Raw genomic sequence first — 16529 nt, 5'->3', positions numbered from 1 at the left:
TATGTACGAGGCACAGATGGGTAGCGGTGCTTTATGGGAACTATCAGCAGGGTCGGAATGTGTCTTTGACCAATCAGATTGCTTGGCTGAGGCTCCCTGTTGTAAAATAATCAATTCAGATCATCAAAGGCTCTCCGCAGCCTATCACAATGTTGCCAGAGACTATAAAATGTAACATGCATGCAATAATAAACTTGAAATACCCCCCATTCAAACAAAAGAGTAACTCTACACAGCAAAAGGACAGGACTTGGCTGCTTTCCTCTGAAGCCTGGCACAAGCCGCTGCAGTGCCAGGCCGTGAATCCGGTCACTAGGCGAATATCTTAAACGTCTTTTGAGCAAAAGCCCTTGATTCCATAAAAAGCAGGCACGCATGCGTTTTATGGTGAGTGCCAAAGCTGCTGTCATAGAAACTCAAAGACCGCGCTGAGTGCCCACCATGTCCAAGTAGAGCTTTTGTCTTCCAAAACGGCTTTCATAAAACGCGGGCAGGCACCCAAAACGGATCTCAAGGTTTCTGCTGTTGAGTCTGTTAAAAGACAAAAGTATCAATAGACTTCAGTGAACTCGGCTTCTATGGCGAGAGACTCTTGTTTGGGTCCAAGTTTATGAATCAGTCTCTCCAAACAGCTTCACACACTCAGGGAAATGGGAAATGTGAGGCCTGCAACTTACTAAATAATTGTTATTATTGATTACTTTTCAATTATTTGGTCTAATAGTGACAAATACTCTTGCACACATATGTTGTTTACAATCAGTTTTCAAGAGGCCAAGTTGGCAATATTCGATTACTGGACGCTTTCAGCTCTAAAGAAATATCTTTTGTGAAACCATGAAGCTTCTAACAGTCTACAGGCTTAATGCTTTCCATCAGATATGTAACAGACTCCAGCAGCTTTCATCAGACCATCAGAAAGCACATTATTGCCCCCCTGAGGACTGCATGAGAGTTGTTATTCCCTGACATTACACTTTCCACATTCACAGTCAATAAAATGGATAAGTCATTACTTTCATTGGAATTCTTTCACGAAATTCCTTGAAAGGAAGTACGCTGTCAGTAGTTTGATGGCATTGACAGAATAAACAAACTCAGAAATATGAGGTCAGTTACTGAATGACTAAAACTGCTTTCCTCAGCAACCTCCAGTGTTTATGTCTTATGTGGCCGATGACTAACCTTCATGACTTACCACCACAGATGGCAGTAAAATGCTTTAACCGAGCCTCTACCTGCTTCTCTGCCCAAAGCAACGATGACATCAAGACTAGTCTTAGTTTTACAGCGTGTAGACATAATCACACTCACCTATAAGTGGGTCTAGACTTGCCTCGAGGGTGTTTTAGCAATCAATGACTTGTCTGAGGCACGCAAAAGGTCAGCTTGTTTTCATAAGCAGACTGCCTAAACCTGAGTCAATGCTGAACACGCTGGCTGAGAATGATTTATAGGATTCTTGTTATAAAATGTGAGCTGGAAACATTTACTAGTCAGAAGAAGACAGCGTTTTTAACCAACACATGGAGATAATGTTAGCTTAATTAGCCAGCTAGCTAAAGCTGATAATATCTGACAGTGATGGTCGTCATTTCGGCAACCAAAATTGACAGTCGTCTGCTAGAAATGAGAAAAGATTTTTGTCTTCCTGTGTTTGAAATGAAGGAATATTTGAAAATATGAGTGACAAATCTGCCACATTATCATTGTAAACTGCATATGTGTCGTAAGAGCGGGAAACTTGGCAAGCTAACGACAGTAACTAAGGGGGTGACGCTTAGCTAACGGTCAATTTGAAGATTTCACTTTTTGGTTCTGGAAACTTGTGAAAGGCATTTTTCACTATTTTATGACATTTTATTTATTTAATTGAACAATGACGTGTTAAATTAATGCAATTATTTGTAATTTCACATATGCACATCACATGTACTGTTTATACTGTTTTTATATTGTGAACTTTTACATATTTCCCATCAATATCTTGTACAATTACATAGCTATACTATATTTTCACTATATTAACGATATTTCACATTTTAATTGTACTTTTTTATTTATATATTTAGATTACCTATCTTACGTGGTTTACCCTCTATTTTTTGACTGTTGCGCACCACAATACCAAAGCAAATTCCTTGGATGTGTAAACCTAATAAACCTGTTTCTGATTTTGATTTATTTATTTTATTAGTAAGGGACCATGTAGAATATTACACATAAATGTTAGCATTTGATGTACTATACCAGAGTTAGCTTACAACTAATTTTCATCCACAGTCCCTTGGCAGGTCAAATATAGACTAAACCAGTAGTTCTCAAACATTATCACATTAAGGACCCCTAAACTGACACAAATTAGACCACAAACCCCCATTTGATAAGATTTTGTCCCAGTGTCCCCCATCTGATAAGACTTTTGCTTTCAATATTTTATTACAGTAATTTATGAAACCCGTGACCAAAACAGTTGTACATTCTGTCATTGTGTTACTCACGGATGGAATTATAGTGAAACTAAATGATTCCCCTGTCTGGCCTATTTCAAGCTCCGTGTTTGGCAGCCAAGTCGGATCAGGATCCTACAGTCCTCATTCAGCTTCTCAGCTTCTCTCAACAGTAACAAAACAAACGCTTCCTGTCGTTGCAGGAAGTGTTGGACTGGCACAGAGTGTTCCTGAGCAAACTCATCATTAAATGGGATTCAAGGTTTCAATCTGGCACACAGAGCAGGCTGGCAAGCACGTACACGAGCGTGCGCACAAAACACACACAATGAAGTTGGCGGTCGGCTAAACGGAAATCCAGAAATACATTCCCAGGGTTCTTCTGGGCAGATAAAGGTAATGAAATACGATGAGGTCATGATGGGATTACCATGAGATGCACTGGGAGTGGAGGAAGAGGAGGTGAAGTTATGGAAAATAGTAAAGGGTGTAGCAAAACAGTAAGAGTCACAGGGTGTGTCTGTGTTTGTGTGCGGTGAGTGGTGTATTTTGGTTTGATGAGTCTGAGAAGCAGTTTCATATGTCACGAGCTGCAGCCTCACATGAAATATAACAGCTGACAAATGACACCGCTGTCCTGTTTGTCCCAGATGTAACTCACCAGCAGATCAACACTTTCTCGGCGTCCCAGAGATCCATGCTCCACCCTCTCGCTGCCTGGGGTGAGGATATAAGGGCTTTGCTGACCTCCGGAGGGCTTCATGTTGGGCAGGCTGAGCGACCGCAAGTCCTTCACGCCCTGCTCCACCTTCAGCTCATCACCTGGCCGTGCTAAAGGAAAAAAAAACATGTTGAGCTGTCTGGGAAGGGGAATCCTGTAAAACTGGAATATGCACAGCACTCACATCATCAATATTTAGTTTTTGTCTGCAGAGGAAGCCACTGTAGTTAAAGGATGGGTTCACGTTTTTTAAGTCTGTCTTAATATGAACATTGAAACAGTTTTTGCTTGCGGTAATCATTCCTCCTGTTCGTACTGGCCATTAAAAGATCCCTTCATAAAGTGATGCACGACAAAATCCACAGTCCTTATTCTGTGTAAAAATACACTCAAAAGTTTATTTAAAGCTAATATGAGGCTTCAGCAGTCTGAGTTAGACAAATTACGTTAATATCTTCCAAAGTTGCAGCCTTTTTTGTACCAAATTCTCACTTTGTGTCACCGTCCTTCTGCTGCAGCTCAGTATGGAAACACTATCCAGAGGGAAAGAGGGAATTTGATACTAAAAAGACTTTGGAAGATACTCACTGCTAAAGCATCATAATAACTTCATGTTTCTCTTTTCACATTTGAGTAATTTTGAACTGAGCACCACACCCAAACTATCACTGTTTTTTCTTTAACTGAAATGCTTTAACATGCCCTTGTAAAACTGGTATAAAGGATAATACCAACAAAAGCAGGGAAGAACTGGGACTTCTTCACCTTTGTTACAGTAATAACAGAGATTTGATAGAACGTGTTAAACAGAACGATGCAAAGCTTCTTTACCTCCCAGACACGTGACTAAACAGCTGTGGACCTCTTTGTTTCAGACTGTATGTAACTCCAGACTGCGGTCAGGAGGTGACGATTTCAAAAGAACAGCAATTAGTCATGGCATTGGATCTCTTTTATGAGAGGCTTAAAGGTGCAGTGTGTAGGATTTAGTGGCATCTAGTGGAACAGACTTGGCAGAAACTGAATATAATATTCATAAGTGTGTTTTAATTAGCATATAATCCCCTGAAAATAAGAATTGTGTTTTCGTTACCTTAGAATGAGCCCTTTATATCTACATAGGTAGCGGGTTCTCTTCCACGGAGGCCGCCATGTTGCACCACCATGTTTCTACAGTAGCCCAGAACGGACAAACCAAACACTGGCTCTAGAGAGAGAGATTTTTCGCTAGTTTCGCGGCCACTGTAGGTTCTCCTATATGCTTGAAAAGGAGAGGGTGAGGGGAGGTGTATTCATTCGGTTGCAATCTGCAACCTCGCCGCTAGATGCCACTAAATCTTACACACCGGTCATTTAAATGGGCCAAGAAACTGCAACAAGTGTAACTACAGTGATCGCAGAGAAAGGGCACAATTCCCAGTTTCCACTGAGGCGGCAAAGGAGGAAAAATCTGGCTGAGTCATTCTGTCATCATGCTGCTTCCGCGCGGTAGTGCTGTTGATTCATGGGATTTTTAATTACACTTTTAGATCAGATCAGTAACAAATTTTGCACTTGTAGTTCTGATCACTTTTAAGCATGCGGTCCACTCCTTTTTCCTTCTGGTCAGAAATACGGGTGTGAGAGGAAACTGGCCTTCGCCATCTGTCCTGCTCAGTCATTGTTAAAGGCTGAACAGATAAGGAAGGTGTAACGTTTTTAAATACACCATGACTAAAAGGTGCAAGACTCAAAGGTTTCCTTCTTTCTATGAACAAAGCAAAAGGTCAACACTTTCTGTTTGCTTTGATCGTGCTACTATGATTCATTTCACAAGCTTATGGTGTGATTGTTTGCCAGATATAATAGCTATTTGTGTAAAGTTTCATACTCGATGCTCTTATATTCTGTACGTCTAAACAGGAGCAGCTTAAACTACATATATCACAAGATCCTCGATCCAATGACTCAAGACAGTAAAGAGGGCAAAGTGGGGTTGATAAACTGCTGAAATGTATTCATGGATTTTTTACCTTTAACTTTGAGGTAGTGTCCTCCAAAACGGTAAGCCTCGAAGTTGAGGGACAGCGGCGTGTTGGACTGATCCAGGAACAAGTCGACCCGTGACAGCTCAATGCCGTTCCTCTCAAACACTGGCCCTAAAACCTCTCTGAAAACACATCACAAAGGAAAACACGGTTTATATCAGACTCTAACAATACATTCTACATGACCACTCTGACACGGATCCTCCCACTGTCCTCTCACCTCAAGGTTTTCTTTTTCATAGCAGGTACAATCTCTGTGTTTATGTCCACGTTGAGATCAAACTTAAGGCTGAAGCACTCCTTACTGGGGTCCTGCAGGGGGGGGAACAGACACACTAGTTAGTTGACACAGGTGGGGCTGCAGCTCTGCTGGCTGGGCCCCCCGGGCTCGTGCTGTATGATGTGAGCTCTCAGCAGATCCACAGGGGGGCTCCTTCTCACTACACTGCCTGCCTCAAACAAAGAGCAGCCTGGCTGGGAGATACCATAATGTTACATCATCATCACAGAGAATAATGGTGGCAGATTTCACGCTGCACAAATCTATGCCTGTAGCATGCACTTGTAGCATAAAAATAACTCTGCGTCACAAAAAAATAATATACCCCCCCCCCTCTCCCATAAATGTAAAAGCTGCAGTAGACACCTTCCAGGAACTGATATGAAGTTGTTGTTCTCTAGGGGGACTTTTTTATGTTGCACACTGCAGCCCATGTGTCTGCGTGGTTACTTACATCAGTGTGTCGTCTCCGTGGCTTCTTTTTCACCAACTTCATCCCCCCTGTTTTACGCTCCCTGCAAAACAGTTACACACACGTTATCATACCGTTTATATATACCAGTTCTTCAAAAGAACCCCCAACATATGCCCGTTTAATGTGACCATCGAGACTTTAAAAAGAAGTGATCGAAATCAATGCCAGGAGACACACATTTCATGGCAGTGATTTATCCTCCAGTGTGAAAAGGACAAAAGCTCTACTGACAGGCAGGGATACACGAACGCTAGCGTTATGTAACGGAGGGTTACCAACCCGCGGTCATTGCTCCCCTCATCCTCTTCCTCCAGGTCGGAGGGGGGGCTGGTGCGCGGGGGACAGGAGCGCGTGGACACGTTCCGAGCCAGGATGGAGGCTGAGGGTTAAGAAAACACAGCAGTCATTCTTTCTGTCGGATCACAGTGAAGGCAGCCTTTAATCATCAAGCTTTAAAGAGGAGGAGGTTCACCCAAATCAGAAAGAAACACGTTTATTCTCTCCACTACCATGAAGATAGTTTTGCAATTTTGTCTGTTTTTGCTGTCAGATATTCGTCTACAATTATTGCGCAACAGAGGTGAATGAGATTTAATTTGTGGACATTTAAAAAAAAATCAACAGCTCTTTCCAGGATCAGTGTCACTTTTCATAGTTTTCGTCAGGACTATAATTTTGGTAGAAAGTAGTTCCAATGACAACATGCGGTTTTTAGATCAACTTAAGTCACCAGATGAAATTTAATATGATTCTATTGTACTGGGGTGGAAGCAGAAATTTCAGGGATGGATCATATTTTAAGACCTGAGCCAAAAATCTAATGAGTGATGAGTTAGCACCAGGATGGCTCCAGACCTCTGAATCGCCACCACATATGATTTGTTTATTTATTGAAATAAATCTGCGGTTGAAGCCAGTGACGGCTGTTTCTGCCTGTTCGAGAAACAGTTGACTAATCAGAGTTTTGTAAGCTGGGGACAACATCATCTTCCTGCATAGCTTGCTAGCTACCCGGCTACATCTGTGAAAAAGAGAGACTGAAAAATGGCCTGAAAAATGTCGGTGAGGGTTGTTGTAAGTCGACTTTGCAGAAAGAACAACACTTAAACCCTAAAAATTGTCCTGAAAAACATTAAAATTAACTACGAACCAAAACTACAGCTTCCATGTAGAAGGAAATGTCACTACTGATACAACTAATCAGATAAAATAATTACGTAATGTAAAGTTGAATGACTCAAGTGAAATGAAATCATCAGGCTGAGTAAACACTGAAGATAAGTGAGTATATTATGTTTGTGGTAATTTGGATGAAGCAACCCTTTCAATATCAGTTACTGTCACAATGAGAGTTCAACTTTTACAGTAGATGTTAACACATAAACAAATGAATCATATGAATCACAAAAGTTCAGACTCAGAGTTTCACAACAAATAATCTCTGCCTTATTTAGACAGCGTTAAAAGCTCGGGATCCTTGTTATTTACACAGTGAAATCCTGTGATGAGGTAATGGGTATGACATCACTGTCAGAGGGGAAATACCAAATAAAGAAATAACACAAGGACTACCTTGAGGTTGTAAGTCAAATCGGGGGTGCCGGTCAAAGTGCATGTTGTCTGTGTTCTCTGAATGGCAGCGTGAGTCACATGACTCACACAGGTGAAGGGGGCTTTTGCTATTCAGGTCTTGGCAGTCTGGATGGTGGCAAACCTGGACACAGAAAGGAGAGAAAGAGGACAAAGTCAGATCAACTCAACTGCCAAGTACCCCAGGTCCCTGCAATAAAACACAGAAACATTTTAAAAAGACCAGGCCAAAGTGAAAAGGGTAAAACAGTCACACACATTTAGAATAAACAGCCTCCTGCCTCACTATTGTTTCTGCCACAATTAAAATGACCACAGAGGCTGCCACAGGCATTCCTGAGGTTTGGTGACTCCCACCATCCCACCATCTGTCCCCCCCTCTGTGGGATGACAACTAATTGACTTAAAGTCAAGTTTTTCACCTCCTGTGCTGATCTGGGACCAGCTTAACCTTACATAATCCAAAATCAGATCCCTGGAGGTGAAGCAACGAAACCGACCACAGGTCAGTGACTGGGAGGCTTCCAGACCGCGAAGGCCAGGCGACAGGCAGCAGAAGGCTGCAGGATTAAGGATCTCTCTGTCTCGGGCCAGACAGATCCGACTACCCCCCCCCCCCCCCCCACACATACCTCCCCTCCAACCCCCTCTGCTCTTTCCTTCACCTCAACCAGGGACAGAGAAACACCGGGGCGCTGCTCTTCTATATCTCTTCACTCCACCCTGCGTCCCCCCCCTCGCCGTCACCCACACCCGGCTCAGGAAGCAAGGATGTATGGGGAGATACAATGGAGGTCCTGCTAATGTACTTCCTGTCATTGTTTCCATGTACTCAGGAGGAGCAGCGTGTCTGTGCATGCGTGTAAATATGTGTGCATGTGCGCTAGGGACTCTTGCTTTCATGTAAACACAACTATAGATATGCAACAGGTAGACGCCGTGCCCTGACACAGTTATATCAACCCTCCTTAAGTATCTGTATCGTTGTAACACATGATAATGCACTGCCACATGCTCCAGCTATACATAACAGGGTTTAAATGCAGTCAAGACTCTCTCTGTCCCCTCCCCTGGTACTCTACCGTCATATTCTGTAGAAGCGAGCGGGAGTCTCCCGCCCTCCTGCAGTTCGGCTCCATATCCATGCCAACAGGCACCCAGGAACCCAATAAAACATCCGACTCGCCACCTCGCTGGCCTGCTAACTCGCTCCTCAACGCTCCCCTGTCAAGCCACACTGACGAGCTGCCTTATTAATCCGCTCCTCTCAATGTCTAGCCAGGTATAATCGCAGATTTTAAATCCCAGGTTGGAGGGCTGGGAGAGGACAGAAGGAGGGAGGAGGGGGGGGGTGAGGGATATGGTTAAGGGAGGGTGAGGAGTCTCAGTAAAGATATAACCCCAAAGCAGGAAGGAAGAAAAAAAAAAGGTCTGTCCAGAAGCTTTTCAGAAGTACAAAGCCCCCATAATCTTGCAGCCTAATTGGTGCCTGCGCTCTGTCAAAGCCATCTGACAGTCCTGCAGAGATTAAACAGCCCTGCTCCGAGCTCCACGAGCCAGGGTCTTCTCCTCTTTTTTTTCCTCTCACTCCCTTTCTTCTCTGTCCTCCGCCACCACCGGCACTAACTCCTCCCTTCCTCTCATACACCCAGGGTCACCGTACCCGAGCAGAGCCCCAACCAGAGAGAGGTTTTAAATAGAAAGGGACTGAGAGACAAAAGTCAGCGAGCGGGCGTCGAGGCTAAACAAAATAAGAGAACGGCCTTGTTTACTGTAGCGAGTGTGACACGCTCTCCTCTTCAGGAAGTACAAACTGGGTTAAAGCATGATTCTGGTTTATTTGGGCCATTTTTCATAGTTTTGACTATTATTTCTATCAGGAAATAATAATTAAATAAAGATCCAAGTCCTTTAAAGCAGCAAAAAAACACTTCTATATCAACAACGGATCATATGACTGTTTTTCTGTGGAAGGGATTCGCCTGTAGTGAGGGAACTGATAACTCTGCAGTTCCCCTCAACTGAGCTTTATAGCATCTTTCACCTCAATTGTTTTCGGTTTACCAGCCTTCAAACTGTACTGTTTTGGTTCACCGCTCTCATTGTGCCGTTTTTGGCTGTAAGAAAAAAAAACCACAGCGGAAAAAAAGCTCCAAAAACAACTGTATGTTACCTCCTCAGCACCAAACGGCACACACAGCGACCCAGTCAGCGACGAACCCGAGGGTGAACACAGTGGAGACCAAAGTAGAGTAGAAGCCAAAAAACAGAGTGAATATTCGCATAAACACGACTCCGAATGAATACTGATGTTGCTACGCATCTGCTGGATGTTTAAAAAAAAGGCGACTGTTTGCTAACAAATTCACCATATGAGCTTAAAAGGCAATAATATGTCAGTGTTGTGGTTTACAGCTTGTTTCTGCTGCCTCAAAGTAGCCAAAAAAAAATCAGTTTTTGCAAGTTACAATATACTTCCTGTTATATAACAAAACACAGTTAACAAGCCCTCGCTGGCGTCACTGTGAGACGCTAAAAAGATTAATGCCAATCCACCAAACAGCTGTTGAGATATTTAAGTCTGGACAAAGTGGAAGAAGGAGAGACGGACAAAACCGATACAGACGTACTGACAGCTACTTGGTTAGTGTGTCTGAAAAAAAAAAAGACAAGTCTTCCTCAGTCTCTCCTCCTCCTGTTTAGACTTGCTCTAAATTCAGTAGAGCTGGATTAAAGGAAAATACAAGTAAAGACATTTCTTGATGACGTTATGCAGTTGCAGATGCGTTTTTTTTTTCACCTCTGACTGATTCACTGACCTCGGTTTGCCGCTTTACGTCCACAGAGAGGGCTTAACGGCAGACGGCAGACGGCAGACATCGCCCGCCTGAACTCCTCTGAAGTCGACGCATGCGCGCACGTATTTTCGTATAGCCCGGTCAAATGTCCCCTCACACAGAGGTGGTATGTTCTCCGATGAGGTGTGGAGACAGACGGCCGGGCCAGAGAAAAATGAGCGAATCAGAGGCCATATTTAGACAATAGTCCAGATAGGTAGGCCTTCCTCGATATCAAGCCGGGGTGTTCACATTCCTGCTGCAACTAAAGCAGCTGAAAATATCTGATGCTTTGGCCAAGACAAACGAGTGCATCATGAGATGAAGAAAAAAAAGCTAGTGGACCCAGTAGGACCAAATAGGAAAAAAAAAAAAAAAAAAACACACTCAAGACAGATACCTGAAGATATACACGTAACATAAATTACAGATTTCTGCAATACTGGACATTCCTATCGATGAGCGGGATGATTGATACTTAGTTATGACCTGACTTTCATTATCTGGCCTTTTCTGGATCTGAAGGTGGATCAGTTTTCCACAACAGAACAGGAGAAGGAGAAGGAGGAGGAGGAGGAGGAGGAGGAGTGAAGCTGACTGTAAAAGAAGGCGACGGTGCGAGACAGCTGACTGGGAGCCCCCGCGTGCCTCGTACGGCGAGCGTGTGGATGTGTGCGAGACAACATGTGTCATGTGAGTGTGTGTCGCATGTGTGTGTGTCCCTCCACCCCTCCTCACCCTCCACCCTGCATGCCTGCTCTCAGATCTGCCCCGGATTAGTGGGGAGGTTTGTGGGGAGCAAGAGTGACTGTAGATGAAATGCTACACACACACACACACACACACACATAGAGCCCCCTCCCCAACAGCTGAGAACACACACACACACAGGCCCCACCGCGACCCTCGTCTTGGCTTAGCACATCCGACGCCACGTGGCACCTGCTTATGCACCCTTGTTTCCTCACATCCTGCAAACACTCCCACACACACACACACAAACACACACACACGCATACATACACGGACTTACAAAGTCAGGCATGCCCGTTCCAAAGTTGTGTCATCAATGACTGTTACAGCAGCCGCTCAGCTGTAATAAAGCCCTTCTTGTTTGAAGAAGATGACTGGAGTCTTCTGAGGTGAATCAGGATTATTACCTTAACACCTAATCCTCCAAACACTGGCACGCGACATAAGAGGGCTATTCCAACACGCTTTTAAAGTACATACTGTTCCCAGAGCTGTACGATAAGAGAGTTTGATCCTATTTTTGGTAGAAACAAGTGGCTTTACAGAGCGCAAGAAAAAAAAAAAAAGACTTCACAGAGCTGATGCTAAAGACATTAAAACGGGGGGGATGGTCATATTAACTGTAGATTCAAATGTCTTAAACATGATTTATAATTAAGGATGGAACTTGTGGGTTTAGAGCAACAGCCTGGCAGTTCAATTTCCTCACCACCATCGCAAAGTTTGGCTCCTCGGGATGATTTTTGCATAAGTCTGGACAGCTTGTCTCATCCCTGCAAGCTGGAAAATCTGAGGGTGATCAGTCTTTTTTTTGTGTGTGTGTGTGTGGAATTATATGACGCATTGAAGGATGAATTCAAACCCAGATTACGCATCTGACTCGGTGTGATACAATACCCATTCATCAAGAGGGCCGCTTTGAAGAGCAGAGAGCGAATCTTGCTCAGTAATGTCCTTTCTCTCTCTCTCTCTTTTAAAGAAAACACTGATAACCTGACTGCGTTTCCCCCATCCAACCTCAGCCCTCCTCCTCCGGAACAGCTTGTCCTGCCAGAGCACACCTAGCACTTATGTAAGAGCACGCATCATTGTGTGCACATGTGTGTGTGTGTGTCTGCATCAGGTCAAAAGAGGAGGAAGAGGAGGGTACGTGGGCCGCACGCTACGGTTTTTCTCACAGTCAAGCATCAAGGTGAGACATCCTGAAAATATGAATATACAAATATTGTTAATTTCACAGCTGGATGGGAGATGCCTCTACTATGTCTAGTCTCAGTGTTCGTGCGCTAGAGGCTTCAGATTTCCACATCGCACTTGTGCAAGTTGAGTAGCGAAACACGATTGGCTCCAAACGGGTTGTGATGTCACAAATCATGCTTGTAGGTACATGTCTTACAAACTCTGCGCTTACATCATTCTGCACAGTGACGCACAAACACCCAAGTGAAGTAAGAATAAAACCAAACACATCTGTAAGTGCAACAGACTGATAATGTCCACAGTAATAATTTGACAGGTGAAACATCTGTGCTCATAATATTACCTCCATTCTAACACAGTCAGCTGTTAGCTTGATCCCAAACTGTGATCTGAGCCGTCTGTATATCATCTCTTCAGCGGTTCAGGCTGGAGCTAGACCTCCTTTCTTTATATCATGTGGGACAAACACATACACTGAGCGTGAGGAAGGTGACGATGACTCAGGGAGGCAGGTGTTGAAATAACATAAACGACAAGTCCCGTCTGGTGGGAATCAGCGCTAATGCTGGCGAGCTAAGCTAACTAGCTTCTACTTTCTGAGTGGGATACAATTCTCACTTCTCACTGGCTTTTCTCATGTTGTTGTGTAACAGTGGATTAATAAGTGTCAGCACAAGACAATAATACTAAGATTTGTTGATCGACCAATCTAAAAATCAATCGACAGCTTTTTTTGATGATCGAATAATTGTTTTGATCATTTTTTATCTCTTTTTGGTGACATACATGATAGTGAACTGATTATCTTTGGAGTTTGGATTGTTGATCGATCAAAACAAGACATCTGATGATGTCATTGTGGACTCTAAGAAATTATAAACAGCATTTTTCACTATTTTCTGACGTTTTATAGACAAAACAACCGTCAGATTAATCAATAACGTAAATACTTGTTAGTTGCAACCCTGAAATAATGACGGCTGACCATTATTGTGTTATGTTTAGTGTTGGAGTGTGTGTGTGTGTGTGTGTGTATCAGTCTGCAAGTGTGTAGTGGGGTGTAAATGGACGGGAAAGTTCAGTGAGTTAAGTTTTAATGTACAACACTTAATTTTACTGCATCCGACTGAAAACAGAAGCCTACAAAACATAATGTAAAGGAATAAAAAAAAACTTTATAGACATATTGTGAAAACTGGGGGCTCCCACACATTTATTACTCTACTACAACACAGACACACAGCTGTTTGTCATGGCGGTGCCCACACCCACAAAGCAAACTCAATTCCCCGTCATTGTTCCGTGCTGCCATCATCAAACTCCACGCTATAGAAAACATGGAATCAAAGCCTGAGAGTCTGAGTCAACACGAAACACCACGGCTTGACTAAGGCTTCGTATCGAGACAATGGATAATACTGTTTGGTTAACATGAGCTCAAACCGCATTGTTTGAGCCAACCTTCTGTCCGACAAATCGAAAAGTCTTATTGCTTTAGTCTTTAGACGGTGCTTTTGTTGAGACTGCGGGTGACATCCAGGTACACTGTGTTTAATTACACGGGCCAACTTTAATGCTTACCATCACTCCACTCCCACAGAAGAGGCAGCTTTAAGGTCCTGTCCTAACACGCAAGTCATCACTGATTTGGCACCTGGACGAGCTTCTCCTCAGCAGTAAGTTATGTTAGCATTAACTCTGCTCCTCATCAGTCAAAAGAGGAGCTGGAGGCTCACGGTAGCTTCAAGTCAACCTCTCTCGCTCTCTTTTTTTTTTTCTATCAAAAACACATCCCGGCTTTATCATTTTTATCTTAGCACACACAAACACACTGAAAAGAAAAAAAGCGTTCAAGTGCATCCCTAATAAACACACCTACACAAATGATTGGTTAGCGCAAGACGAGGCAGAGTCATGCACGGTCTTGTTCGGAATAGTAGTGAAGTCAGTCAAACAGCCAGACAGACAGAGACTTTGGTCAGACCGACTCACGCAGTCTACAACATCAAACTAATCAAAGATAACCAGAGAGTCAGACACGAGTACACATCATCAGTGGTTCATAGTCTACGACTGGAAGAAAGTCTCATTTTCACAGTCAATTACACTAATGTGTTGACCTTTGACCTGTCCATTAATCAATGCAGTACAGTACAGAGTGCAGACACTGTGCAAACACAGGTGTACTATACCATGAGCAGTACAAATAAAGCTAAATATCTCTCTGCTGATTGCTGTAATCATTAACATGTTTGTAAAAATACATCAAAACTTAATGATTTTCTTTATGGAACTGATCTTGTGCTGCTAAAAAAACACATATTTTAAAAAAAAGCTTGACAAATGAATATGGTTTTCTCAAAAAAACATAATATACATATCAGGGCTAAACAATACTGACTAAATCATGTATCACATTATATATAAATACCTAAATATCCATAATATTATAGTATTTTGAGGATGAATTCAGGTGTTTCCAGAAGATATTTACACAGAAGAAAATGTTGAGAAACAATCATTATAGGGCTGATTATAATTATCTTTATTATAGATTGATATATGGTATTATTATATTAGTTCAATTCAATTGTATTCATATTTTTTCAATCTGTCGAATAATCATTTAGTCAATTAAATACCATAAATTATTGAAACTTGCCAGCCTGTATCAATTCAAAAAGCTGCAAATCCCCACATTTGATAAATCGATTACAACAATCAGTTATTTTAATTGCTGCAGATTAATATTCTGTCAGTCGACTGATTGATTAATCCAGTAATTATTTTATCACTACATCATTCTTATGAGGTATGATGTGTTGGTGGTTATTTGACTGCTGGAACAGTCAAATAAATGTCATCATTTAAGGAAAGGACTACAGCTTCTCCAGATTATATAAATATTATACTGAAAAATTCCATTTTCTCCCCAGAAAAAAACCTAACAAAAAAAAACGCATCCACAGCTTCCAGCACTCCTCATCTCTCAACCCACCAATCAGATGCTGGCAGGGACTTTCTCTCCAGCCACTCGCCATCCTGCGTGCAGCTGTGCTGTCAGGACACTGATTAGTTCTCGACTGCAACCAACAACACGATATCAGCTACTGCATTAAGCGTGATGGATTGTCAGTGAGAAACTTTAAAGAGCGAAATGCCTGCAGAGAGAACATGCTTTTCATCAAGCTGAGCTGACAGACACCGAGGCGGGTCAAACTCTGTTACATGTTGCTACCTTTTTCTTAATACCAATACTTGGGTCCTCTTGGGAGCGGAGTACATGACCCCATAGGGCCCCCGTATGTATGCCGGAGAGGTCTTGCTTTCCTAAACATTACACAGAGTTGCCATTAGCTGCGGCCCAGTAGGTGGGATTGGAAACAGCGCCCAGCGAGGCTGCAGGAGATCAAAGGGGGAGCCTGGGCAGGCCTGGCCCAGGTTTGATTTATTTTTCAATGTAATAAACGATGCATCTGTTGAGGAGGCAAAAGGAGAGAGCCGCTGCCGCTCGCTTTCTTCTGCCGCCATCTGTCCTCTGGCCGGGTGAGGAGGCGGAGGAGGAGAGCCAGCGCCTGTTTTTTTTTTTTTTTTTTTTACTGTGGTCCTTATGCAACAAGCTTGCCTGCCTGCCTGTCTGCGTGCCTGCTTTCTATTAACCGACTCTCACTCATTCTGGTACGGTACAGTCCTGACGCCTCGTACGCATATGGATTTACTCAAACGGAGGCACTTGTTGTGTTTCATCCTTCCAGAAGAGAGCAAAGTGTGTGTTGACTGCGTGTGTGTGTGTGTTACCCAAACACATGTTCAGTCTGTTCATTAAACGAACCGCCGATTCATTGACTAACAGACATCAAATGTAGGATGTTTAATAAGGGATGATGTCATACAAAGCCAATATCTGCAACTAAAATAAAACAATGAAAGCAGGCGTATAAAGATATACGGCGTACTGTACATGTAACCAGCGCACACCTGTAACTGATACTCTAAAGCAGCGGTTCCCAACCTGGAGGTCAGGACCCCTACATTGGGTCGTGAAATGAATCTAGTGGGTTGCAGATTCAGAAGTAATAAAAAACTCAATTCTGATGCACAAAACTAGTCTTTTCTCTTGCAAAATACTGTAACTTTACCTCCTTGAGCTTCTGAAGAGTATTCAACTGAAATAAAATTGGCGTGACGAATGGATC

At 42.9% G+C, this 16529-nt stretch overlaps 1 protein-coding gene across 6 annotated transcripts in view; it reads right to left on the bottom strand.

Annotated features, from left to right (window-relative positions):
* Window positions 1-16529, bottom strand: part of plekhg5b (pleckstrin homology domain containing, family G (with RhoGef domain) member 5b) — a 76541-nt gene that overhangs the window by 18414 nt on the left and 41598 nt on the right. For 5 of the 6 annotated variants that reach the window (XM_067593166.1, XM_067593170.1, XM_067593165.1 and 2 more), the window contains 6 exons: window positions 7526-7667; window positions 6233-6332; window positions 5933-5993; window positions 5419-5510; window positions 5184-5320; window positions 3112-3281 (listed from right to left, as the gene is read on the bottom strand). In XM_067593166.1, the coding sequence (XP_067449267.1) occupies window positions 3112-3281; window positions 5184-5320; window positions 5419-5510; window positions 5933-5993; window positions 6233-6332; window positions 7526-7667 (702 nt within the window). Of the gene's footprint in view, window positions 1-3111; window positions 3282-5183; window positions 5321-5418; window positions 5511-5932; window positions 5994-6232; window positions 6333-7525; window positions 7668-8625; window positions 8645-16529 lie in introns of those variants that run through there. The other variant, XM_067593171.1, reaches the window with a different exon arrangement.

This window comes from Thunnus thynnus, chromosome 6 (assembly GCF_963924715.1).
Source record: "Thunnus thynnus chromosome 6, fThuThy2.1, whole genome shotgun sequence".
Taxonomy (NCBI): domain Eukaryota; kingdom Metazoa; phylum Chordata; class Actinopteri; order Scombriformes; family Scombridae; genus Thunnus; species Thunnus thynnus.
Note: the sequence above shows the minus strand (reverse complement) of the source record. Positions and strands in the feature narration are given on the sequence as shown.